This window comes from Corapipo altera, unplaced genomic scaffold, assembly GCF_003945725.1.
Source record: "Corapipo altera isolate COAL_440 unplaced genomic scaffold, ASM394572v1 98, whole genome shotgun sequence".
Taxonomy (NCBI): domain Eukaryota; kingdom Metazoa; phylum Chordata; class Aves; order Passeriformes; family Pipridae; genus Corapipo; species Corapipo altera.
The window spans coordinates 6,888,646-6,915,717 of NW_020884914.1; the positions used below are offsets into that span (position 1 = coordinate 6,888,646).

Genomic DNA, 27,072 nt, shown 5'->3' on the forward strand with positions numbered 1-27,072 from the left:
CAGGAGGACCGAGGGTGTCCAGATCAGCAGTGCAGGAGGGTCGAGACTCGCTGGCGTTGAAAGCTGAGGGATGTGTGCCTGTGTCCCTGTTCACCCAGGCTCTGGGGGAGACTCAAGGAATGAGTAAAACGCAAAAAAGGAGGGAGGAGGGAGCAGACCCCACATGCCAGACCTTGGTTTTGTGGGTGATTTTTCTTCTGGCAGCAGCAACCCCTCCTGTGATCTCCACGGGGTTACAGTGCTGTGCTTGGACCCTGACTCAGACAAGGTGCATCCTGGACCTCTGCTCTGTCCCAGCCCGAGTCACTGTGGGCAAATGTTGCAACACCCCCAGTGGGGCTCCAGGGCTCTGCTCCCAGTGCCAGCTCTTCTCTGTCTTCTGCTTCTGGCAAGGATCCCAGAAGAACTGTGTGAAAAGCAGACAGGGTTCACAGCAGCCCCTTCTCACCTGGTTAAATACAGCCTGGTCCTGCAGGCTCCCCTTGAAATGCCATATGGACACAGGAGGTTTGCTGATTCCTTGCTTGGACGAGGGCAGTGCTGTGGACCTGGGCACTCGGAGCAGGATCCTGGGCTGTTGCTGTGCCCTCAGTAACAGGTTGGTGCTGATCAGACATGCCTGAAGGGTTTGGTAGAGCTGTTCTCTAGTGAAGAGACAGGCAACTCAAGGCATAGGAGCAGAACCATCTAGAGAGACCTTTGGAAGTCCTCAGGAAAATGGGAGGAGTAGGAGGGTAAACGTGAGAGGACCAGCACTGCAGGATGAGCTGTCTCCAGTACACATCTGGGTGCTACACCAGGACTGCCTTAGCTGGCTGCCCCTCCAGCTCAGGCTGGAGTTCTTGGGTCTCCTGCTGTCCTCCCCATGTCCCAGCTGCAGGCAAGGTCTGCCCTAGCAGGTCACCTTTTGGGCAGGCTGCTGAAAGTAGAGGTGCCAGGTGATGCCTTTGTGTGCATGGCACAGGCCCAGTGGCTCTCCAGAAGGTGCCAGGTTTGCAGGTGAACCAGTAGCCCAACTATGAACCTCCCAGAGCCCCCTCCAGCCACTGCCCCTCTCCCCACTCCACCCCAGCCAGAGCCCACTCTGAGACACACTGCCACACTCGGGGCAGTGACTGCTGCAGGGACCCCAGGGCTGACACCAGGAACGCTGGGCTGAGCTGTGGGTATGTACATACTTGGAAATAAACTGGTTCCCAGATGAGAAGATGCTTTGTGCAGCCTTCCCCTTGCATTGCATGACACAGAGCTGTGCTCCACTGCCCTGGCTGCAGATCCTGAGCTGGAAGCTCAGTTCACTGGCACAGGGGTGGCTGCTGATGGTGCTGCTGTTCTGGCCTGGCACAAGAAGCTGCAACACAAACTGTGGCCTCACTAACCCTGGCTGGCCATGCTGGAAGGCTAGGTGGCAGTGCTGCCTGAGGAGAGGCTCTGGCTCTGTGCACACTGAGTATGAAGTCTCGTTTTTACTCAGGCCTATAATATAGGAAATAAACACAGAAAACTGTAGAACTGCAGCCCAGACTGGGAGACCTGTCTCGTAGGATGTCATTCTTATGGGTCAGATACATCACAGAATCCCAGAATGGTTTGGGTTGGAAGGTTAAAGTTTATCTCCTTCCACCCCCTGCCATGGGCAGGGACACCTTCCACCAGCCCAGGCTGCTCCAAACCCTGTCCAACCTGACCTTGGACACTTCCAGGGATGGGGCAGCCACAGCTTCTCTGGGCAACCTGTGCCAGGGCCTCCCCACCCTCACAGCCAAGAATTTCTTTCCAATATCCCATCTAACCCTGCCCTCTGGCAGTGGGAAGCCATTCCCTCTTGTCCTGTCCCTCCATTCCTTGTCCCAAGTCCATCTCCAGCTCTCCTGGAGCTTCTTCAGGCAGTGGAAGGGGCTCTCAGGTCTCCCTGGAACCCTTTCTTTTCCAAGCTGAACAGCACACATGGAGGACCAGAGTGGATTCCCTGCATAACATGGGAAAACATTCTGGGAATGGCTCCTAAAATCAGCACCTTCCCACCCCTAGAGAGAGGGATGTGTTAAGCACATACACCTTCACCCTGGCTGTCACAGGACCACCCTAATGGCTCTAAAGTAGGTGTTTGCCATCTTCTGTATCTGCCTTCTTTGAAATAAGGTGCAAAAAGCCAATTAAGAGGTGCAAGGAAGCATCCAAACTGTCAGTCAGTCAGCTCAGCACATCACTGTCCCCACACATGCCCCATGACCACCCAAAACCTGGCTGTATTTACCTGTCAGCTCTTGTCCCAGCTTGACATGACATTTCAAGCTCTGGGCTCTGCTGATGGGGCATTTCTTCAGGTGTGACAGTTCCACCCTTAGGGTCAGAGATGAAAAACCTCTCAGTTTTTCAAGTGACTTATGTGCACTCCTTCCTTCATTAATGGAGAGACTGGACCCGAATGCAGACTTCAGAAGGGGTCAAAAGCAAAGTACTCTGCTGGTGTAAAAAGGTGAAGGGCAGGAGCACAGCCAGGCTCTGACTGCCCTGATGAACACACACCTCAGTGAACTCTTCTCATCAAGTACTGATTCCTGCTCCTCTGAAGACAAACTGTTGATGCTAAAGCAGAGCTAAAAGAGGCAACCCTCAGACAAACCTGAACACACCTTCACTGATGGCATCAGCACAACGTACTGAACAAAAGCCCAGCTTTTGGCCCATTTGAATACCTAAACCTGAGCCTACCCCGGTAGCCTCAGTATAATGAAAGGGTTAATTTAATATGGATTTGGTTACAGCACATCTCTCAGGACACTCAAACTCAGCCCAGTGAAGTTTGAGACAATCCCCACTGACATAGCTGAAATACCCTTGGTGGTATTTGAGGAGTCCTTCACTTGTTTCCCAGTTTTAACTTCACTCCTTCAGTCTAATTGGAGCTGCTCTTAGCAGAGACAAGCCCTTGATTAGGTAAAGGATATGTTTAGGACAAACAGATTTAAGCCAGATTTAAAATCAATTGAAATGCATTCCCAGAGCAGCTTTTAATTCAGTTTTATTAAGCCAAAAAAAAATCTGTTTGGACATAATAAAATGCAGGGAAATCAGGTACACAGTGCTCACTGGAGTGAGACTTCTGGCACTGCAGTGCACGAGAGCCAGTTTTAGTGTAATTATGGAAATAACATCACATTACTGTGATTCCCCTTGTGGATAAACTGCTCATGCTTCGAGAGTCACAAGCCTGGCAATCCAAGTTTAATTTTTAAGTTTAATGACCATTATTCACCAACTCCTAAATTCATGCTGACATGCACTTTTCAGATGGCAGGATATTTGCTCCTGGCCTGCATTCTCTCCAAAGTTTGTGTTTCAAGATGCCTCCTGCTCCTGAAGAGTCAGAAGTCATTATCACTTTGCTCCAGTGGCTCTGGCTTCCTTGCTCGGTGGCTGGATTTGCTTGGGGAGATTTCCATGCTGTCATCTTCCAGATCATCCTCCTCCTCATCATCATCTTCATCCAGGTCAATCTCACTATCCCCCGAGTCCTCCTGAAGGACAGGAAACAAGAGGCCATAACCACTTCAGCTGTCCCATGGCAAGGCCTCTTTGCCAGCCCAAAAGTCAGGGATGGCAGTGCTGGCTCCCTCCCTGCACTCCCCACTGACTGCAAACCTCCCTCCCCACCCCACAGAGCTGACAAACATGAACTCCTTGACTTCTGCTGGATCTGGGGTATTAAAAACCTGGCAGGGTGTTTAACTTTAAAGTGATACCTTGTGAGAATCAAGGGGAAGTGGAAGAAAATGAACCGCAGGAGAGGAACCCACCTGTGCCTTGGTGGTGACCTTGTGTGAGCCTGGCCGTGCTGGGGCAGGTGTCCCCTTGGAGAACCAGAGTGGAAGAAACAAGAGAGGCAGAGCAGGGAAAAAAAAATGTACAAGAACATAAAAGAAAACAGAAAATAACCAAGGTGGGAGCAGGGGAGAAGGCAGTAAAGGCAGGCACAGCTCTGGCATCATGCACCACACCAGCAAGGGACAGAGGCTCTGGGGCAGGCTGAAGCCTGCTCTCTTCCCAACTGTGTAACTCCATGAACTCCTTGAGGGGTTCAAACCAGCCTCAATAGTTTCCTTCCCTCATCTTGGACACACAGAAGCCTGTGAGGGTTCCTGAGTGAGCCTCTCAGCCCCTGGGCCTCCTGAGAGGATGATTCCAAGGGCAGAGCCATAAGACAATCACAGCTGAGGGGCTCCAGCTGAGGGCAATCGGAGGCTGAAGGCCTTGGCTTTCCACACCTGGATACAATGGAGCTGTGCCAACAGGGAGAAAGCTGTGAACAGGAAAGTCTAAAGGGAAGAGAAGCAACACAGGATGACTATCCAAATCTGTCACAAACATGGTCAAGGACAATAAGGTGACATCTTCACATACAGCACAGGCATTTCTGACCTGCCCAGAAACAGGTCTGAATGCCAAGGGCACAAATCATTCCCCAGGAGGTAACAACAGCCTTGACCACACCCAGTCTTGCAGGGGCTGCAAGTTACTCTCCAGAGACAAGGTGAGGGTGCCCAAGGAAGCTGTGGCTGCCCCATCCCTGGAAGTGTCCAAGGCCAGGTTGGACGGGGCTTGGAGCAACCTGGGCTAGTGGAAGGTGTCCCTGCCCATGACAGGGGGTGGAATGAGATGAGCTTTAAGGTCCCTTCCAACCCAAACCAGTCTGGGATTCAAAGAGATGTCTGAACTGCCCTCCTCGAGCCAGGCAGCACTGTGGGAGTATCTGCTGGACAGGGAGACAGGAAGGCTCCATCCACACCAGGAATTAACAGCAGCACAGGTTCAAACACAAGCCCACAATCATCATAGCTGTACTATCTTCTAGCACAGTTTTGGCCTGTGCCAACTAGCACTCTTCAAAGCAATATTCCATCACTGTGAGGAGAACAGGACAGTCCCAGGATGCCAGCAGTTTTTTGGGAAGATGGAAAGAGCTTCCTGTATGGATGCAAACCACATCACAGCAGCTGGCTTCAGCTGCCTAGTGCAGATGTAGCCACTCAGGTGTGCCCAGAGGCACAGAAAAACTGTCCATGGATGCCAAGGGCTGGGCACAGATATAGAACAAGTGCCTTCTGTTCAAACCTGGGTGTGCCTTTTAGACTCTGCCCGCTCACCACGTAAACCACAACCAGATGCAAAGCCAGGAGCCCTGGGACAGCAGGAATCCCAAGGGATAAAGCTCACAGTCCTGCTCTCATCCCTGCCCCATCATCTGGATGACTGATGACTGATGCTGCCAGTACAGGCCACAGAGAGGGTCCAAGGCATGTGTTTTTAGAGCAACAAAAGGGGATTTATGTCCATGTACCTAACTCCTGCTGCCCTGCACTGATCCCTCTTGCCAGCACTCTGCCCCCACAGCTCACCAAACAGCATTCCTGCAGCCTGTGTGCCACGAGCTGTGCACTGCAGGACGAGGCGAAAGCACACAGAGCACACAGACCCCAAGAGCAAAGGAAAAATAGGGAAATCTGTGTCTATGCCAATGAGTTAAAGGAAAGGAGGGGAAAAGCAGGCCTGGGGCATGAGGATTCAGCAGATAAAAGGTGTTTCTCTAGCTGAGGAGAGGGCTGGCACTCTAAAGCACTGTCAGGGAAGCTCTACAGACACATGGGATGGTTACTTACATCTTCCTCCGTTTCTCCACCTTGCATTGTTCCCACGACCCGTGTGCCAGCTCTTCCTGCAAGAGCAAAGAGAATCACCATGAAGCCTGGCTCATGGTTACAGGGAGGCAGAAGGAAGGACAAAGCTCAGAGTTTACATTTTAAGGACAAGTCAAACAGCAGTGAGAGGATGAGATCCCAGTGCATGTAAGGTCCCCCCCTTGTTAAGCCTTCAGAGCTCAGGAGATAGTAGAAGAGGATATGTCTGACAATAATTCCAGTCAGGATGATAATTCCAGAGCTACCTTGTAACAGTTCTGACAGGACAAGAGGTGAGAGACACATTAAGAAACAGGAAGTTCTATGTGAACAAAAGAAATCACTTTTGTTTTACTGTGGGGGTGGTCAAACACTGAGACAAAGTTGCCTAGAGAAGTTGTGGAGTTATTCATGGAGATATTCAAAACCCAACTGGATGTGGTCCTGGAAAACCAGCTCAAATCTCCTGTTTGAGCAGAGGGGTTGGACTCCATGATCTTGAGAGGCCCCTTCCAACCCAAAAAAATCTGTGAATTGACATATTCCTTCCTCTGCTTTGGTAGACAGAGAACAAAAGCCTGGTTTTTTGCATGTGATAAGCCTCCTGTCCTTTAGAAAGCTCAGATCCTTTCTGATATTCCAGGAGGGACTGACATCTCACAGGAATTCCTGGCAGTGCCAAAGCAAACCTCAGGAATTTCCTGTTGAGAGTTTGATGTTTAAGTCTGAAGGGAGAGGTGGAGATCTCAGGGTTGCAGGGAGCTCACTGAAAAGGGAGACCACACTTGTGCTTTGCTGGTTTTGGCAATGCAGAGGATTTAGGAAATGGGGAAGATGCTACCAAGGTCTCCTTTGCTAGAAGGGAGCCTGTAAGGTGTTGTGAAAGGGGAAATGCTACGTGTGGGATGCCTGGGTGATTCAGCCCTGCTCCTGCAGCCCCCAGGATGCCCTGAACACTGACCAGATCCTATTTACAGCCGTGCTGTGACCATCCCATCTCACCATCTGCCATCACCAGCTTCCCCTATGTTCCAATCTAGACAATCTAATCCTTACTGGTTTTAGCATGAAAACAAAGCAGCTTTAAAATATATCCTGGCAAACCTCTTTTGTACCTCCCAAGGCACAAAAGATGACAGGTCCCTTCTGTCCCACGCAGATTGATCTGAATTAGTGGCAGGAAAAAGCTGGCTAACTCATCCACAACTCACCAAAAAAACCTTTGTTGCATCAAGGCAGATAATTTAAAGGATTTTATGTTTTTAGATAAAAAGCAGTGTCCTCTACTGACTGGGCAGTGGAGATAGAACTGTAAGATTTCCAGACAGAAGATCTGCCTTCAAGCTTTGGAGACTTTTGCCCTAATTTATGCAAGACTAAACCATATAAATTTGAAGCTGATTACAACTCACATCATTAGACAACAACAGAACCTTCTTTTTACCCAGCCTACAGATGGCTCTGAGAGTTGCAAAACTGCAATTTTGCTCTGTAGAAGGCTCAGCATGAAGTGTAAAATTGGGAATTATTACCTCAAAAGGAGAAAGCTGCAGGGAGCTCCTAAAATAAGACAAAGCTGAGAGAGATCCCGCATATAAAAGAAAATCAAGATATCACATAAGGAGAGCTGATGGAATAGGACAATTCAAAATGCCATGGGAAGAACTCAGAGATTCCTCACAGAAGGTCCGGAGGATGCTGCTCTTCCAGGACATCCTGTGTGCATCTAACTCCTTATATCTGGAGGAACAGGATAATCAGATGCTGCCCAGACTTGGATCCCTACATTGTTTAAGCCAGGAGCACCTCTCTGAACTAGGGACTGTGGGATCAGCAGGATTAGATCCTGCAGGCACAACCCTGGGACGCTCCCAGAAGAGACCCCAGGATGCAGAAGGGCTGGAGTACAACCCTGGGACACTCCTAGGAGAGACTGCAGGATGTAGAGGGGCTGGGGCTTCCCCTGTGCACCCAGCTGTAAAGAGCACAGCAAGCAGATTTTCCACACTATTTTAACTTTCACATCACAAACCCCCAAGTTCCTGTGCGTGGGAACATGGACAAGCAGATGGTCACGGAATTTCCACGTGTGCTGGAGGAGAGGCAGGAAAGAGAGGAGTCACGTGCAGGGGGCAGGGAGGGCTGGGGAAGCTGTCACTTGATTTCCTGGGTTCAGCTTAGCTGGGCTCGGCTCAGTGTGCCCTTAGAGCCGCATCGCTCCGGCCACGGGAGCTCCTGCAGCTCCCCGGCGGGTGGGAGCCTGCTGAGTTTCCTTACACAGAATGTGACTCCAGCCGGGACAGGCTGTACGGCTCGTAACGACCAGACTAATTCACTGCAGCTTCGGAGTCTAATCTCCAGGCAGCACCACAGTTTACAGCCACCAAGCATCCATGATTTGAAGCCTGTGAGCATTTGCCCTTTTCCCTCTGTGTGATATATGCCATTGTACCAGCCCGAGCAGCTTCCTACAATGGAGCCACAGGACTGGAATGATTTCCAGCTTCTCACTGAACAGTGGGTACACATTAACCCTGTGTCTGACAGCAAGAACAGACACACAGTCTGTGGGGTCCAGCCAGCCCACGGGGAGGGGAGGCTGGATTTGCAGCTGAAACATTTTGCTCAGTCTGCAGATCTGCAGCGTCCAGCACCTAATGCAAATTCACAGCAGGAGCTCAGAGAAGACACCTCCCTTCCCTCCACAACACATTCCCTTCCACACAGAGAAAACTGGGATAAACCTCCGGCCTGAACTTTCTAGTCTGTGTGTGCTTTGGGGACTGTGTTCTTAATCACAGAATCATGGAATGCCCTGAGCTGAAAGGGACCCACAAAGACCATTGAGTCCAACTCCCTGCCCAGGACACCCCAACAATCCCATCCTGTCCCTCAGAGCGTTGTCCAAACACTCCTTGAGCTCTGGCAGCCTTGGGGCTGTGCCCACTGCCCTGGGGAGCCTGGGCAGTGCCCAACCACCCTCTGGGGGAAGAACCTTTTCCTGACACCCAACCTGACCCTGCCCTGACACAACTCCAGCCATTCCCTGGGTCCTGTCACTGCTCACAGCTCGGAGCTGCCCCTCCACTGCCCCTCAAGAGGAAGCTGCAGACCCCGTTGAGGTCTGACCTCAGTCTCCTCCAGACTGAACAGACCAAGAGCCCTGAGCTGCTTCTCAGATCCTTCCCCTACAGACCCTTCCCCATCCTTGTGTCCCTCCCTTGGACACTCTCCAACAGCTCTAGATCCTTCTGATATGATGGTGTCCAGAACAGCCCCAGGTGCTGAGGTGAGGGCACTTCAGGGCAGAGCACAGCAGGACAATCCCCTCCCTTAGCACAAAGCTCTGATCTCAGCAACATCTTCCAGGCACTGCCAAAATGCAGGGGTTCTTTAAGCTCTCCACAGGGGAGCTGTGGTGCTGCCCAGGGGAACACACTTTAATTTATTTCTTACACCTCCACGGAAAGGAAATCCACTTGGAATTGAGGGACCTGTCTCCCAACATTTAAGAGCTACAACCCGTCCCTCCTCCTTCTCCACCAGGTCCAGTGTCATGATGGCCTGGCTGACAGTGCACAGCAACACCTCCTTCCTCCAGGAAGCACCTCCTGACACAAAACCTACAGCCAATGACAGCTCTGCAGGGAGCAGATGCCAAGGAGGAAAAAAGTTCAATTTAAGACAAATTAATTTCTCTGAATTCCAAACACGGCCCCTTTTCAGTGTTCCCAAATATACCTGATTGCCCCCTTTCCCCAGCTACATGAGCCTAGTAATATTGCCCAACAGCTGCCATATCAGGGAACTAAAGTCTGCAAAGACTCTTATCTGGGGGACAGGAATCTGCAGAGATCCACACAGAAATACAGGAAAATAAGTGCAGCTGCACCAGCCTTCTGACAATCAGATCTGTGGCTCAAACACTTGTTTTTCTCTCCCATTTGACCTGAAGAGGCAAGGAATAAGAGACTAATCTGACTCCCCAAAATGTTTTTATAAGGTTTACAATTAAGACTTGGTTTGGTTTACCAGAAAAGTATATTCCCTCCAGGAGCACAGTCACAAGAACACACATATGCTATGTGCATAAAGCCCCAGTCAGAGTAAAATTGCCCTTGAGGAAGTTCACAAGGGAAGGAATTTATTTTTAAGTTCTAAAAGCAGGATCAGTTTGGTGGAGTCCTCTGAGGTGTTCTGAGCAGGTGCACTTTTGCAATTTTTCCCCTTGGTTTCATATATCACCTTCAAACAGCTGGAGAACCTGGACCCTGCCAATGCACGGCCAGACCCACTCCTTGTGCCTCAGCCTTCTCCCTCTGCCACCACCATGGAATGTGTGAAAGCCAGACCCTTTCACCTCAGTTCCACAGACTCTGGATTAAGGCAAACACGTGCCAGGAGATGCCTGCAAACACCAGGGCTCCTCAGGAGCCATCAGGAAGAGAGCAGCTGGCCAGGGCAGAGGAGATTTTTTTTGTTGCTCTGTACTTTTTGATAACTGCCAAGAAATCAGACAGGGATTTTCAGAGAAGCTCTGGGGTTACAAAACAACATTCCCAAATCCCTGATGGACTGGAAAGGTAAGAATTCAGTGCCCAGCAGAGCCTGTGTCACAGCTGCTGTTCCTGACTCACCTCTGCCCACCTGATGCCATGCGGGGTCTAAAGCTCTCCCTTCTGTGAGGATACCCAAATCTAATTTGGCCTCTGAAAAAGCACCTGGAAGCCCCCGTGCAGATTCCTGATGTTTTTAAGACTCAGGCCTTGCCATCCTGGCCCTGCTGGGACACCAGGAGGACACTTGAGTCTGTGGCAGACGTTTACATTTGCAGCACCCTTGGCAAATCCTCCCTGGGGGCACTTCAGCGTGGCACGACTCTGAACAAGACATTTTCTTCTGTTCTTTTTCAAAAACACGAGCTCCAGGCACTCTGCAGCAGTGGGCAGAACCTGATGGCTGCTTCTTAAGGGTTTCTGAACAGACTGTTGGGGGGAATGGCTTGGGAATGGAGACGACATCCTGCACTCAGCTGTGTGCTGGTAAGAGGCAGCTGTCCCTGTGGATGAATCTGAGAGATCAGGGATGGGATCACACAGCATCTGAGTGATGCCCATACAGCTGCAGTGGGCTTCAGATTTTTTTTTTTTTTTTTTAATAAACACTCATTTCCACAACAGAGAGGAATGCAACATTTTGAGAAAACCTGCAGATTTGTTACCACCTTGTATTTGTAAAGATAAATGTACTTGCATACATCTCTTGGTCTTGGGCTCAGAGATGTAACTTCCTTTAGGAACCAGAAGGAAGGAGAAAATAGACTATTATTTAACATGTGGCTTTAAAAATTAGGCAGGTGACAGCCCCAGGAACTCAATGTGAACAAGATATCCATCAAGAAGCAGGCAGCTGTTACACATTCCCAATTGAATCCCTCCACTCTCCTGTGTATCAATCTCACACCTCTGATTTCTACACACCCAGGGGAGTTAAAAGGGAAGGAAAACAGTCTAGAAATTCTGTGGCAGAAATCTGAACATGGCCACAAGCTCTGGAGAAAGAATTTGCACAAGTGGAGTCTGACAATTTCCACTGAGAACAGGACTTTCCTGCTTTTCAGCAGGAGGGGCCTGGAAACAGGGCTGTGTAGGTTCACCTGAGAAGACTTCTGTGTCAAAGCCTCCATTTTCCCTAAAGGATTAAAAACAAAAAGAGGGGTAATTCAGCCTCTGCAGCCTTCCCCCAGCATCCAGGGTACCACAGGCATTCAGTGCCCTCACTGCCCAGCTCGTCAGCACATCATCATCACACTGATTCCCTGGGTCAGGTCTGCCAAAGCAAGAGGCTGCAAGAGAGCTGCTCTCTCACTGTGTGGCTTTGGACTGACTGCTGAAAAACAGAGTTTAGTAAAGCTGTCTTCCTACAGTAAAGACATAAAAAAGGCTGAAGTTATTCCTGTCTCAGTGGTGAAATGGTCTCTGTGGTCTGGACAGGACAAAAATTCCCCTTAACACCAACATTATAAAAGTAAACAAGAGCTGAAGCATTCAGATAATTGGTTTACAGGAGCTGAAAGACCCTGGCAGTGTGCAATAGAGGGTGATTTACTACAGACAGGCACAGTTCCACAGATCTGCAAGGGCAGACTATTCCAGCTTCATTCTGTAGCATTGCCCTGTGTGCCAGCTTGTGTGTCCCAGTCTGGCACCGCTGCCACTGGGAAGGGGAGAGATCCTCACGATGCCAAAATGCATTTCAGACTGGTCCAAGAGGCTGGAAAGATGGATCTGCACACATAATCACAACATCACCTCAAAATCTGCCACTTCTGATAGCATGGATGACAAAAATCCAGTTAGTTCAAGGGGAGACTGGACAGGTTCTTAGGAGAAAATAAATCTGCTGAGGGTTAGATTAAATTTGTGGAAGCCACATCTGGCTCAGGAAATACTCGTGGAGGTTGAAACAGATTGAGAGCAGGAGGGAACCCGAGGGAAGTTCCTACACTCTTCCCCAGACATTTTCTTTCAGACAGTGGTGGGGAGAGAAGATGGACCCTCTGTCTGATCCAGCCTGTTTCTTCTGGTCCTGTCCCTTGTTCCCTGGGAGAAGAGCCTGACCCCCACCTGGCTCCACTCTCCTGTCAGGGACTTGTAGAGAGCAACAGCAAGTCAAGAGGATAATTATCTGCCAGTAATAGTTTACTAAACACCAGAAGGAGACCCAGAGGAGCACAGAAATCAATCTAAACAGCACAGCAGAGAAAACATCTCATAGATTTGAACTGCTTAAGTCTGACAACCTCATTTTGAGTCTCCATTAAGTGTAATTAATGATAACAAAGCCCTTCCTAGAAAAAATTCTACTTGTCACAAAATCTACAACTTTTGTAATAAAGCTTTTTACTCTTAAAACTGGTATTAAGAGATGGCTGACATCACCAGGTTATGGTGCCCTCTGAACTGAAGTTACAGAAGTTACAGACAGTGACACAGTCACTTCCAAAGCTCTAAAATCCGTGTACAAACCTTTCCCTGAGAAATGGCAATGTAAAAATCCTTAGGGAATATCAGTGTTTCTAGCACTTATCAAGATTTCTCTATTTTTATGAAAAACAGTGGAAAGGAGGATAAAAGTGCTTGAATTACATTGACTTGAGAATGTCAGCTTCTTCCTCTGGTCTCAGAGAGGGGAGAGAATTCCACTCAGAAAAACTCCACATATTTGCAGTTTATCTAAGGAACAGGTTCCAGCAGAAGTGGTGGTACATGAAATTCCCTACACAGGTACCTCCTACAGACCCCAGAGAGGCTTTTGCTGGCAGTTCAGGATCCCTCACTGCTAACACAGAGCACTAACCTGATTTCCTGAGTGTATTTTGCTTGACTCCAGACTAAGCAGAGCAATTCTTTTCCCACATCAGTAAAACACACACACACCCCCCCAGTAATTAATTCCTCTAAGACCAGGACCTGTAACTCTTCTGAGCAGGGCTCCAGTGGGATCAGCACCAGGGGCTGCAATTCCACTCCACATGAGCTAGGATAGAAGCCAGACATCCCTCCCTGAAAGCAGCAGCTCAGGTGTGTTACCCAGTGCCCATATCAGTGCAGGTGGCTTTATGGGCTCGCTGAAGGTCTCCTTTTGAAAAAGACTCTGCCAGAACAAGTGCCAACAGCTAAAGGGAAATAAATGCTTTGCAATGAGAAATGACATTGCTTTCCTGAGGCTTTGTATGAAGCTACTTCAATAATCTCTAAGACAATACCAAGGCAGTTTTTTTCTCACACAGTGATTTTTTCCCCCCAGTAAATAAATAATCCTTAATTTGCTCCCCCCAAACCACTGTTTTCTCCACAAGGCTTTATCCTCCTACAGCTCCTGAGAACTGAGAGGTGCCAACGTCCTGAACTCCAACAGGGTCTTCTCACATCTGAAGTGACTCAGGTAATTCCAGCATATCCTTCTGAACAAAGGCAAGGAAGGGTGGGTTAGGATACCTTGCAGCAGAGCTTCTGTGCTGGTGTGCTGCTTCATGATCTGCCCTTCCAGTTCACTGTCAGATCCTTCATCCTCTGGAATGTCGATGTCAGAATCATCATTACCTGGTTAAAAACAAAACCAGCTGGTTAATATCACTCAAACCAACCCATGACTCAGAGCAGCAGTTGGACACAGGAGATACCAGCAGTCACTACCTTTGTTCAAGCACAACATTAATTAAAAATGCAGCTGCAGAGAGCACTGGCTCTACTGAAGAGTACAGGAAAATAGCCAATATCCACATCCTAAGGAGAAATCTTTCTGCATGTAAGTGCCAAAGCAGCACACACTATAAACAACTGCCTTGGGACAATCCCAGATTGTACCATAAATGTGCTGTATGAATGTACAGTCAGAAGGTGCTATTTCAGCAACTGATTTAAAGATAAAACTCTTTTAAAAGTTTTTGGGAAGTTATTAACACATCTCCTGGTCTTTACCCTGGCACAAACAATACCAAAACCTGTCCCCTCAGTCTCTGCCTTTCATTTAATCATAGGTTAGAAAAGCACAGTGAGACATCCCCAGATATATGAATGCAGCTACAGCCAAAATCAAGATGCCTGGAGAGACAGGAAAGCTTCCCAAGATGCAGGAACTTCTTCAAATATTTCCATCTTCTGCCTTTGTTTCCTTCTCCCTATCCTATTTAGTTCCTTAGTCCCAGTCACCAAACTGGAACCAATCTAAAGGAATTGTATGAAATTGTCCTTCAGATGACAATTCATCAAAAGATGACAGAAGTTTTCAGACATTTAGAAGTGCCTGCAAGGACAAGGGCAAGACTGTTCTCCAGGTCAGTCCCACCTGAAGGTCCACATGCATAGCCAACCAAACTGATTCCCCTCAGAGCCTGGTCTGCAATAAAACAGTGGATGGAAAGTTGGTGCAGAAATGTGGGGAAAGTTTGAAGCAGGCTCTGCTCCATTGAAATCTTCTTCTATCCATGAGCTTCTTCCCTCTCTCCTTGCTCATGCCAGCCTGCCTGTGCAAGCTCCTGGCTCACCAAGACCAGCTACTGCCACTTGTGATTTACTTCCCCCTTCAATCATTCCACTGATGCCCTGGACCCTCATCTCCCCTCACGTCTTGAACTGTCCTCACTCATGTGTAGATCATGAAATTATGGAATATCCTCAGTTGGAAGGAACTCACAAGGACCTTTGAGTCCAACTCCTGACTGCCCAGGACACCCCAACAATCCCACCCTGTCCCTGAGTGTTGTCCAAGCCCTCTCTGAGCTCTGTGAGCCCTGGGGCTGTGCCCACTGCCCTGGGGAGCCTGTTCAGTGCCCAACCACCCTCTGAGGGAAGAACCTTTTCCTGAGATCCAACCTAACCCTCCCCTGACAAAGACAAGTCCCTCCACACCAGCTGATCCCACACCCCAGTGCTGCAGGAGCTCATGGAATTACCAGTGCCAGCCCAAACTCAACAGGATCCCAGGGGAGGACCCAGCACAGCAACATTTGCTGCTGATTAGTTAGAGAAAATTTCCCAGGTACATTTAATTACACACATGTCTGAGATGAAAATGGAAATAACTACTTTAATTAGGATTAGTAATGAGCTGACACATCTTTGCAATATTTAATTATCAGACAACATATAAATATTAGACATTTTTCCATCATGTTTTTCATATTCAATATTACGTTAATGACAAAATAATAATGGCAAGGGAAGTATTTGATAGCCTGGTAAGATTACAAGGCTCCAGCAGTCTCAGCTACAATTTCTATTTGTGTTGCACTTTATTCTTTGGCAAGTGAGGGAATCACTCACTGCTGTGTGACCTCAGTGCTGCTTCTGTTTACCTGGCATTTAAGAAAATGAGGTTTTGTTCAGCCCTTGCACAGGCAAACTCCCTGGGAAGAGCCATGAGGATTCAGGTTCGTGCTCTGTATATGAAAGAATGAGTTTATTACACCTGTGATGGCTCTTACTGCTACTAAAGCACCCTCATTCTTGGTTTTTTGTGTTTTTTTTTCTTTTTTCTTTTTTTAGGAGCAATTTCTCCCTTCCAGGCTTTGTCATTTGTGCTCCTGTTAGCCAGCTCCACTGGCCAGAGCTTTTTTCTCCTCGCTGGGACCTGCTGAGCATGAACTGCCAGCTGAGCTGGGACTAATGGCTTCCCTCTGCCAGAGGGCAGAGTTAGATGGAACAGTGGGAAGAGATTCTTCCCTGTGTGGGTGGTGAGGTCCTGGCACAGGTTGCCCAGAGAAGCTGTGGTTGCCCCATCCCTGGAAGTGTCCAAGGCCAGGTTGGACGGGGCTTGGAGCAACCTGGGGTAGTGGAAGGTGTCCCTGCCCATGGCAGGGGGTGGAACAAGATGATTTTTAAGGTCCATTCCAACCCAAATAATTCCCTGATTCTACGACAATGCAGCCAGAGCTCTTTGCTGCAAGTGGCAAACCCAGCTAACACCCCTCTGGGGACAGGACTGGGACAAGGGCACAGCTGGAACAACATGGAGCTTAAATTTTACTTCCATGGAGGTTAATTTTACTTACCTTTCTGAAAACCCTTTTTTTTTTTAACCTTTTTTTGGTCTCAGACTCTCAGATATAACGTCTCTTGACTCTGTAGAAGGTGAAGTCAGTAACAATAAGGTTGAGTGCCTGTGAATCAGAATCAGGGGGAAGGCCAACAAGGCTGACATCCTGGTGGGAGTCTGTTACAGACCACCCAACCAGGATGATGAGGGTGATGAATTATTCTACAAGCAGCTGGTGGATGTCTCAAAATCGCCAGCCCTTGTTCTTATGGGTGACTTTACCCTGCTGGGTGTCTGCTGGGAACTCCACACAGCAGAGAAGAGGCAGTCTAGGAGATTCCTAGAGTGTACAGAGGATAATTTCCTGCTCCAGCTGGTAAATGAGCCTGCCAGGACCTGCTGTTCACAGAGAGGGGCTGGTGGGATATGTGGTGGTCAGAGGCTGTCTGGGGCACAGTGACCATGAAATAAGAGAGTTTTCAACACTCAGGGATGCAAGGAGAACCATCAATAAAACCTCTACCCTGGACTTCTGCAGGGCAGATTTCGGTCTATTCAGAAGGCTGGTTCAGAGGGTACCTTGGGAAACAGCCCTGGAAAACAAAGGGGTCCAGGAGGGATGGACATGCTTCCAGAAGGAAGTCTTGAAGGCACAGGAGCTGTCCCAGTGTGCTGAAAGGTGAGCCAGCAGGGAAGACGGCCAGCCTGGCTGAACAGGGAGATTTTGAAGGAAATTACGGGAAAAAAGAGAGCTTACCAACTATGGAAAAAAGGGCTGGCTACTTATGAAGAGTTTAGGAATATAGTTAGGTCATGTAGAAAGAAAATTAGAGACACAAAAGCACAATTTGAACTCAATCTTGCCACTTCTGTTAAGGATAACAAAAAGTGCTTCTACAGATACATCAGTAGCAAAAGGAGGGGCAAGGAAAACCTCTATTCTTTATTGGACATGGGGAGGAACATAGTTATCAGAGATGAGGAAAACGATGAGGTATTTAACACCTTCTTTGCCTCAGTTTTCAGCAGTAAGACAGGCTGTCCTCACGACAAGGGGCCTCTGGAGCTGGTAGACAGAGACAGGAGGCCAAACAGCCCCCCTGTAATCCAGAAGGAAACAGTCTGTGACCTGCTGAGCCCCTTGGATCCTCACAAGTCTATGGGAGCAGATGGGATCCACCCAAGGGTGATGAGGGAGCTGGTGGAAGAGCTCACCAAGCTGCTCTCCATCATCTACCAACAGTCCTGGCTCACTGGGGAGGTTCCAGATGACTGGAAGTTGTGAATGTCACACCCATCCACAGAAAGGGCCGGAAGGAGGACCCGGGAAACTCCAGGCCTGTCAGCCTGACCTCAGTGCCTGGCAAGGTTATGGAGCAGATCATCCTGGGTGCAATCACACAGCACCTACAGGATGGACAAGGGATCAGACCCAGCCAGCATGGGTTTAGGAAGGGTAGGTCCTGTCTGACCAACCTGACCTCCTTTTATGACCAGGTGACCCCCCTGGTGGGTGAGGGGAAGGCTGTGGATGTGTCTGTCTGGACTGTCTCCCACAGCACACTCCTGGAAAAGCTGCAGCCAGGCTTGGACAGGGGCACTCTGTGCTGGGTTAGGAACTGGTTGGAGAGCCAGGCCCAGAGAGTGATGGGGATGGAGCTGCATCCAGCTGGAATCTGGTCACCAGTGGTGTCCCCAGGGATCAGTGTTGGGCCCAGCTCTGTTTAATGTCTTTATTGATGATTTAGATGAGGGGATTGAGTGAACCATTAGCAAATGTGCAGATGACACCAAGCTGGGGGGGCGTGTTGATCAGTTGGAAGGCAGGAGGGCTCTGCAGAGGGACCTGGACAGGCTGGATCCATGGGCTGATTCCAAGAGGATGAGGTTCAACCAGGCCACAACAGTGGCCAGGTCCTGCACTTTGGCCACAACAACTCCCAGCAGCCCTTTTTTTTTCTTTTCCCTTACCCAGCCCTTTTCTCCTCTCCCTCACATTCTCTGCTATTCTCAATCCTCTCTTTCTCACATTCTCTTTTTTACCTTTCTCCCCCACTAACTCAGACTTTAAGGATTCATCCAGTCCCACCCCCTGCCATGGGCAGGAACACCTTCTAATAGATCAGGTTGCTCCAAGCCTTGTCCAACCTGGCCTTGGACACTTCCAGGGATGGTGCAATCTGTGCCAGGGCCTCCTCATCCTCACAGGGAAGAATATCCTCCTATATAAGCACTGAGTTGTGACTTTGAAACAAATCCTGTTACAGATCTATGGCGAGAGTTTGGATTTTCCTTGAATAGTCAGGCTGAAATCCCGAGGCACAGACCCCACCTGGAGCATCACTACGCTGAACTCAGGCCAGGGGGTCAGGAAGGTGACAGCTGCAAATGCAAATTCAGCAATAGCAATACTCCTGCCTCCTGCTCACTCCTGCAAAGACATCGAGCACCTTTTTCACTTAAAAAAAAAAAAAAATATTGCTCTAATCCAGCCCAATAGCTGCTATCACCAAACCTGACTCTGCCCATATAAAATCTGAGTTATCAGCTGAATAGAAACATGCTGAGTCAAAATCCCAAGACACAGAACCAGAACACAGAGCTAAAAAATTATTTAAATACACAAGATACATCAGACCAGTCCAATGCTGTGTGTGACCCATCCCAGCCAGAACACTGCAGGGTTCACCATCCAAATTGTACATGCCCAGTGTGCCCAGTTTTCACCAAAATCTTCCGAGTATTGATAAAAAGGTAACAATGCACAAAGTTTCCTACAACCACAGATACAAAGAAACTACTTGTTGCCCTAGAAGAAGCCACAATCTCATCAGTGTAACACTGCATACAGAATCTACAACCACTTCTGGGGGGATAAGGAACATTCCTTATGGAGAAAACGTCGATTTTTCTTAGGACCAACATACAGCAATGAAGATAATAAAACATACTGTCACAAACTGCCACGTGCTGGTACATGGAGTGCAAAACCCACTGCAACGGAGCTGGCTTATAAGATTTATATGGCTTTAAGGAGGATTATTTGAATGTTCACAACAAATTTATTTATTATTATTCAGCAATCCATGTACCTGGATTTAGGTCAAGCTGGCTGCCTGCAGAAACTTCGGGCTGGGGTTTTAAGAAGCTCCTGTATTTTCATCATGAAAAGGTAATCAGCAGAACAACTCTGTAAATTGTGTTTGACCCACATCCCCTACTGCTCAGAGAACACTCTCAAAATATCAGTCCAGCTGAGAGAGAATACACTGGGATTATAAACCCCACTTGCCTTTCATTTCTATTTCATAAGGGTGGGTTTCAACTCAATTAGTTTCCTTTAAAGCTGTCCAGGGACAAAAAGTACATCCTGGTTCCACTGCAAAGCTCTCCCAAGTGGGTTATTTGTTCCAAGGCACACCTACTGCTTCCACAAAAAGCCAGAGCTGATACCTGGACAGACAACACTATATTTAAATGATTTAATTTTTGGTAATTTGCAACACTTGAAGAAAAAACAGCATGATTTAATAACTTAGCAGTGATTTCATTACAGAGTGGGTAGTTTGCATCAATATTCAAGTAAATGTATCCAGCTGCAAAATAAGAAGCTACTGTGGTGAAGGTAATGAGCACAGACAACACTGTTTATTGATATGCTTTGGAATTAGATGTCAGTGCTGTTCAGCATGTTCAATTTGATAACAAAAATCACTACTTTGGAAACACAGGCAACTGGCTCTGCAGCAATTACTGGATTCAGCAGGATATTCAAAAAATCAAGTGGGCAACTGACAGCCACTTGATCCAAAATAAACCCCAGTTAATAAATAGCAGGAAGCAATGGAACAGGAAAAAACAATGGGGGTGACTCAAGAGAGAATGAAGCTCAGTACCCACTTGAAAGCCTCAGTTCTACCAAATCCATACTCTTGTCCCACCAAAGTCAAGAGCTTCAGGCTCTGCATCAGCCTGAACACTCAGACACCCATAGCTCTGCAATGTGAAGGAAAAGATACAGAAATTCCAGGAGGGTACATCCTTTGTCCTTAGCATAAAACTGAGATGTGTCATCTGATCTCCAGGAAAAATTCATCCTGGTACTGAGAGCTACTGACAGAGGTCTGGAAAGCCTGGATATTCAGCCCTGTGGATAGAAAAACTGGGTAGTAATAGCAACAAACAGCAACGAGGAGATTGCAGAGGTTGGTCCAAGTGACATTTTTGACCTTGCTTGGTCATTTTAAAATCACACAATCCCAGAATAGTTTGGGTTCAAAGAGATCTTAAAGCTCATCTCATTCCACCCCCTGTCATGGGCAGGGACACCTCCCAGTGGACCAGGTTGCTCCAAGCCCTGTCCAACCTGGTCTATCCCATTTTAGTAAGGGTCATTAACCACTGCCCGGAAAAGCAATAGAGCTCTCTCACTTGAAATAATTAAAATTAACTCTTGATGACAAGCTCCATTTAAACTGGGATGTGCAATCTTGGCACAGGAATTAGTAGTTATTTTCTAACCAATTTTATCAAGAGGTCATACTTGGCGACCATAATATTTCTAACAAGCCAAGAACCCATCAAAGTACTATTAAATTAGAACGTGAATTTGCAATTATCTAACAAGCACAACACAAGAACTCCTGTGGACTAGTTCCAAGTGTCTGTTACAGGAAGATGGATGATCTGAGCACCCTGCAGTGACAATGCTGAGCATCAGCAATATCATCCACGAATTACCCAGTGATCCACAGCTACACCTCAAATCCCACAGTTGCTGCAATGGGGCTTTTTGTTTTCTGCTGCCAGATTTTAAAGCACCAACTCTGCAGCACAAAGGGTGGACCCAGGAGCATCAGTTAATCCCGTGGCTATGGCTGAACAAAACTGAAGTAGTGCAGATTTCCAAATGCTGTGGAACGTGGATGTTTATCCATTCTACACACCAAGCAAGAGGATGTAGGGTGGGTTGACTGGAGCAGCATAACAGAAAGTGGCATAGTCAGTGAAGAAAGGAAGGAAATATTTTGAAAAATTCAAAGGGGTTTTTTTTTTAAGATTTTCAAAACAAAATATTTTACTTATTTAAAAATATAGTTTATAGAGAAAAATCAGAGAGCTGGAGAGGAACTTTGCACAAGGGCCTGGAGGGGCAGGACAAGAGGGAATGGCTTCCCGCTGCCAGAGGGCAGGGTTAGATGGGATACTGGGGAGAAACTCTTTCCTGTGAGGGTGGTGAGGCCCTGGCACAGGCTGCCCAGAGAAGCTGTGGCTGCCCCATCCCTGGAAGTGTCCAAGACCAGGTTGGACGGGGCTTGGAGCAACCTGGGCTAGTGGAAGGTGTCCCTGCCCATGGCAGGGGGTGGAATGAGATGGGCTTTAAGGACCCTCCAACCCAAACCATTCTGGGATCCTGTGATTCTACACTGTCTGCTTTTAAATTGGAAAAAACCCCAAACTTCTTGAAGAATGTGAGAAAATGCACGTGAAAATATGTGTAAAAAAGTGAGGAGAAAAAAAGATCTGCAAATGTAATAATTTGATTACTCTGGAAAACTGTATTTCAGTCTAGTAACATTCACACTTGTTCCTTTTTGCTCAACAAACATGTTTTCCAACCTTGGGTGAGCCTGAGAAAACATCCTGAATTTTTGCTGTGGTCAGTGACCTTCCTTGCCCCCTTCTCTCACACAGTCTGGTGTCAGAGCATCCAGTAACCACACCTGACCTGGCTCTGCCACCACCCTGCACAGTGCTCACCCCAGCACTGTCTAATACAATGTCTGAAGAGTCACTTCACCATTAACTACAAGGAAACCAAGCCCTGAGTTTCAGGCAACTGGATTTTTTTATTTGGCACCAGCCCTGGATGTGGCACCCGGGCAGCAGGTGTGTGAGACACCACATCCTCTCTCAGCTTCTCTGAGAGCAAAGATTAGAAAAATAACAGCAATTTCCTTACTGCTCAGCACAAAAGACACTTCTATACTGCTGCAAATACTTAACTGTGTATGTTTTCATCATGCAGGTAATACTCAAAGCTTGATCTGTATTTAGAGTTCAAAATCTTTATGTCATTTTCATATTTTTCATATAATTTAGTGTTGGCTTTTTCTGGTTTTGTGCAGTGGTTTTATCGAGATGCTCAGTCAGAAATCAAAGCTGATTTGCAAAGCATGCTAGCAAAAGAAAAAAAGAACCAGACTGTTTATCAGTTATCCTCAACATTTTTGCCCATTTTATGAGATGCCACGACATATCCCTGGACTTTTTATATCCTTAACACAGACCTGCACAACTCAGATGACAAACATGATTTAGGCTTCTCTGCTGTTAGTTCAGCCTGAAACTCTGTAACAGAGAGCTTCCAGGATTCCTACAACTGTATTGCACTGAGAAATGAACTGTTGATTTGGAACCCTTGCTACCAAATTAGCAGGAGATAAGGTCAGGGGATGCAGACAATACAAGAACTGCATCAATTAGCAGGTAGGCAAAGAGTTCTTACAGAGGCAGGATGGATACTGACTTTTATCAGTTAATGGCAACAAATTTATCACCAGGTGCCAGCCCAGGCAGTTAGAAGAACCTCATTAAGTGTTTTGCAGCTCTCAGGGGCAAAGTGTAATGAGAGGGAGAGAACCTTCCCTTTCCCTTGCAGAAGGTGCTGGCCTGTGCTACCCCTCTGGGTAGGAAATCAATGCATTTGTGCAAATGAAATTCATTTCACCACCCTGGACCGAGATTCAGCCAGAGAATCTTAGGGCACTGGGGGACACCAAACCAGCCTGCCCACCCTGCACTGAGCAGAGCAGATGCTCATCCCTCCGTCTCCAGAACCCGCTGCGTGAGCAAGACCAAGTCAGAGCAGGGTCCACTTCAACTGTCCTGTGAACAGGCACAATGTCTCTGTTGGGCTGAAGGCCCAGACAAAAAAAGTCCTAAGTTTCTCAACAAACTAAAGATGGAAGAAAATTCAGGATAAAAGCACTTTGCTTCATGTGGGAGGCATTACTCAAAACTCCAAGTGGAATAATGAAGTATTTAGCAGGGTCTGTTGTGACAGGACAAGGGGTGATGGTTTAAAACTGAAAAAAAGGTCAGTTTAGACAAGATATTGGAAAGAAATTCTTCCCTGTGAGGGTAAGGAGCCCTGGCACAGGTTGCCCAGAGAAGCTGTGGCTGCTCCTGGATCCCTGGAAGTGTCCAAGGCCAGGTTGGACGGGGCTTGGAGCAACCTGGGCTAGTGGAAGGTGTCCCTGCCCGTGGCAGGTGAAGCTCTAAGGTCCCTTCCAACCCACACCAGTCTGTGATTCCATGATTCTGTGAAGTAATTTCCCCTCCCAAAACCTACTTTAGAAAGATGTTTCTGACAGTGAAGAAAAGGCCTTTTTTAATATTCCCTGTGACTGGCTCGTTACAGGGCACATCCTATCTCAGGAGGAGGATGTAGCACTCAAAATCCAAAGAGAACTCAAGGAAGGTTTAAGTGCTCATGTATGTAGCACTTCATACCATTTCCTTCCATGTTCCCAGTCCTCTTGATAAAATCACTGCCAGATCAGGCTGTAGGTCTCTTGTGAACCCTCTCCAGCAGAAATTCCATCCCACTGCTTCCTGGTTTTGGAGTGCATTGCACTATTAACCTTGGGAGAGGCTGGACAAGCAAAGCTGCAGTGATTCTGCTGCTCTTTGTCTTGTGCAAAACACGTATTTTTCTTGTGATTAGGATCCTGGGATTAACACAGCTCTTCTGTAAACACATCCCTAACAGGACACCATGCCACTTACATAACTAACCTCTGCATTCTCCTAGCAAGGCAAATCCCTTGGGGTTGAACTGTATAAAGGGTATCATTTAACTAAAAATGAGAACAGAGTGGGGTCTGGCCTTCTAAATAAACTTTCTGAATTCTTTCCACTGCCTTGGTGTTTCTGGGGACACCTGTGTATCTTACTTTACATACCTGACTGTTCCATGTGGTCTCAGGGAGCTTTACAACCTCCCATAAATTAACCTCCATGCTCATGACTGGGAAACAGCATCCAAGAGCCAAATTTACTGTCTCAGTTACAACTCTGCAAACTCCCACAGCCTCTGCAGACAAAGGTAGGCTGGAGCTGACAGAGATGACTCGATTGGCCAAGGTTATGGGACAGTCAATAAATGAGCCAGCTCTGGAAAACAGGTTCCTGGTGCTCTCTATCACTAAAATGAATACTCATTATGACAATTAAGTACTTGAATAAAGATGTGTTATTGTAATATTTTTAGCTCATTGGAAGTCATAATCACGTTCTGAGGTGGCAGTTAAATTACTCACTAAAAGGTAAAGTTCCTTTTATTTCAGAGCTGCAAAATGACAGAACAGTTTTCCAAGTAAAATCCACAGACAGGAGAAAGGAGGTTAGCAAATTTTCACTTTATACTTCACACTGCCAATTACTGAGGAGTGATGACAGTCCTCTGAAACCTACTTACCTTGGAAACTATCAGACAGCAGTGAACTTTTTCACTCAAGTGAATCCTTGACACAATTCCACATTCTTGCAATTTATATTACAAATCCTATATTTCAGCTGAAATGTCTTCACCTTTTATCTCATTGATATGAGATCAAAGATGGGCAAAAATGAGTGAAATTCCTCTTTCATATGCCTGCTCTGAAAATCTCAGCCACCAAGCAAACTGTGAAGCACAACTTTTATATCTTTACTCAATGTCAGCTTCTGTGAACTCTTCCTCTGATCCTGAGAATTAACCTTCCTTCTAGTTTCTCCCACTATCAAGTAAAAGTGCACAGACTGCAATATTAAATTCACAGGGGCAATCAATGAGGAAGTTTTTGCTGATGTTTAGCTCAAAAGGAGCAAAATCTTGTTTGTGAGCTTTTTACAGAACCTCAAGAGTTTGTTACTCCCTTCTGATCCTCAGCTAGAATTCTAATTAATTAAGAGTAAGTCTGGGGAAAAAAAAACCAACCAAACTTCTCTACTACCACCAGAGGTGAAGAAATGCCACTTACCTCCACTCTTTAGCAGGTGTTGCTCCTCCTCCTTCAGCCTGTTCTGCATAAGCCGTAACATGTTTGCTGCTTCCTGCAAGAGGAAACAACAACTGGATTGGAAAAGCTGCCACACTCAAGGAGCCAACTGGATGGTCCCACCACAACAGTTCAGGGCACTCACAGGTACAATGAGAATAGAAAATGTCAGCATCGAATAAATTTCATGTAAAAAAGGTCTTGTTTGAAACGTGGCAGCTCCTACTTTGACTGTGAGGGTCAGGATATAAAGCGTGTACCCAGGTCAAATAAAGCACTGAAAGACATTCCCACTGGGTGAAACACCACTTATTGCATGGAAAATGAGTTCATTTGTCTTTATCCCACCGAAAACTACTGCTCTTACAGCAGGCAAGTGGCTTTCTTTGGAAAGCAGGCTTTGGTACCTGTTTTCAGCCAATACTCTATTAAAAACCAGAAGTGGTTTGTGAAATGACTGCAGCTTCCTAACACACATCCAAACCAGAAGGAATTCACACATTTCCAAGCATGCAAACAAAAGTGGAGCAAACAACCTTTTCAATAAGCTGTCAAAGTACAGCCATGTATTATACCACACTGTAGTATTTAGGTGCAAAGGAGAACTGTTCAAATGAAGGTCAATGACACGAGAAAATCACACTATTCCAACTGCAGCATCAGACAGAAAAATATATTTTTAATGACCTCTAGCTTAAATTTAAATTTTGAGTAGCAAACTAAACATGATACAGCAGGTAAGATATGAATGCACAGAATTAGGTGCAGATAAACCTACAGTACTAAACAGGTGGCAAGAGCTGATTGAAGCCACAAATTTTCCTAATTTTAATCTCTTCAATTCCAGTCAGGCAAAGGAAAGCTAATTAACTGTGGACTGAAGTAAGATTTTTCTGAGCCTTTGATTTTTCTGTGCAAAACATAATTAAAAACACCAGTTGCTTTGGCATGATCACACCTTCACACTTACAGTGCACTTGAGGAAAGGAAACACGGACTCATCTAGAATATCCATGGGACAGAGGCAGGAAAGCAAGAAGAGCATCTGGAAGTGGTTGAATGGAGCACAACCTTTGTACACTTTCAGGTGGAAATGTGTCTCCATACATCTGGCAATGGCATGGAAGCTGGGAAAGGAACCTCCAAGGCCCATCCAGCCCACGAGGAAGTTGCTGGAAACAGAGGTCTGGCGACAGACTGGCATGAGACATCACAACTTGGCATAAATATCTGACTTGGGGGTTGAAATTCATGCTGGAAAAGCCTGCAGAGAAGATGTTTACAGGTGGTAAGAAGAAGTGAGATGTCACCTGTGCCTGGTGAGAAACCAGCTCGCTGCCTCTCTCAAGAGAATAAATTCTGATCCAAAAATCTGCTTTGGACAACGACACAAATTGTCTGCTCTACAAACTCTCCAATGCTAACAGAGACATCCATGGATGCTGGGAAGGCTGCTAATGAATCCTTTGGACCTAGGAATAACCCTGCAAAACCAGAGCAGGTGTGACAGTGTCCAGGGTGACAGAGCTGAAAGGTCAGGATGCCCAATCACACAGGATGAGACACTCCAGCACAACCCACATCAATAGAAATTACTGAAACCTCCAAAGTGATGGGAAAATATTCTGCAAGGAGAAGCCAATTCCATCTGCAGGAATGAGGAAGGAAAAGACACAAGCATGTTGAAACATTCTATTGAGGACACTGTTCTTTATGAGTTCCTTTGTAAAGGAACAAGTGACAGGGAGGACAGAAGAGTGGGGCCAAAGATGAAAGGAGAGGGAAGGTGCAGGGATGCTGAGGATGGTGTG

General features: G+C 47.1%; 1 protein-coding gene across 2 annotated transcripts in view; it reads right to left on the reverse strand.

Annotated features, from left to right (window-relative positions):
• Positions 1-3,009: 3,009 nt before the first annotated feature.
• Positions 3,010-27,072, reverse strand: part of CLUAP1 (clusterin associated protein 1) — a 61,121-nt gene continuing 37,058 nt past the window's right edge. The window contains exons 9-13 of one of the 2 annotated variants that reach the window (XM_027655009.1): positions 25,244-25,316; positions 13,679-13,783; positions 5,661-5,716; positions 3,801-3,854; positions 3,369-3,521 (exon numbers count right to left, since the gene is read on the reverse strand). In XM_027655009.1, coding sequence (XP_027510810.1) covers positions 3,369-3,521; positions 3,801-3,854; positions 5,661-5,716; positions 13,679-13,783; positions 25,244-25,316 — 441 coding nt within the window. Of the gene's footprint in view, positions 3,522-3,800; positions 3,855-5,660; positions 5,717-13,678; positions 13,784-25,243; positions 25,317-27,072 lie in introns of both variants that reach the window. The other variant, XM_027655010.1, reaches the window with a different exon arrangement.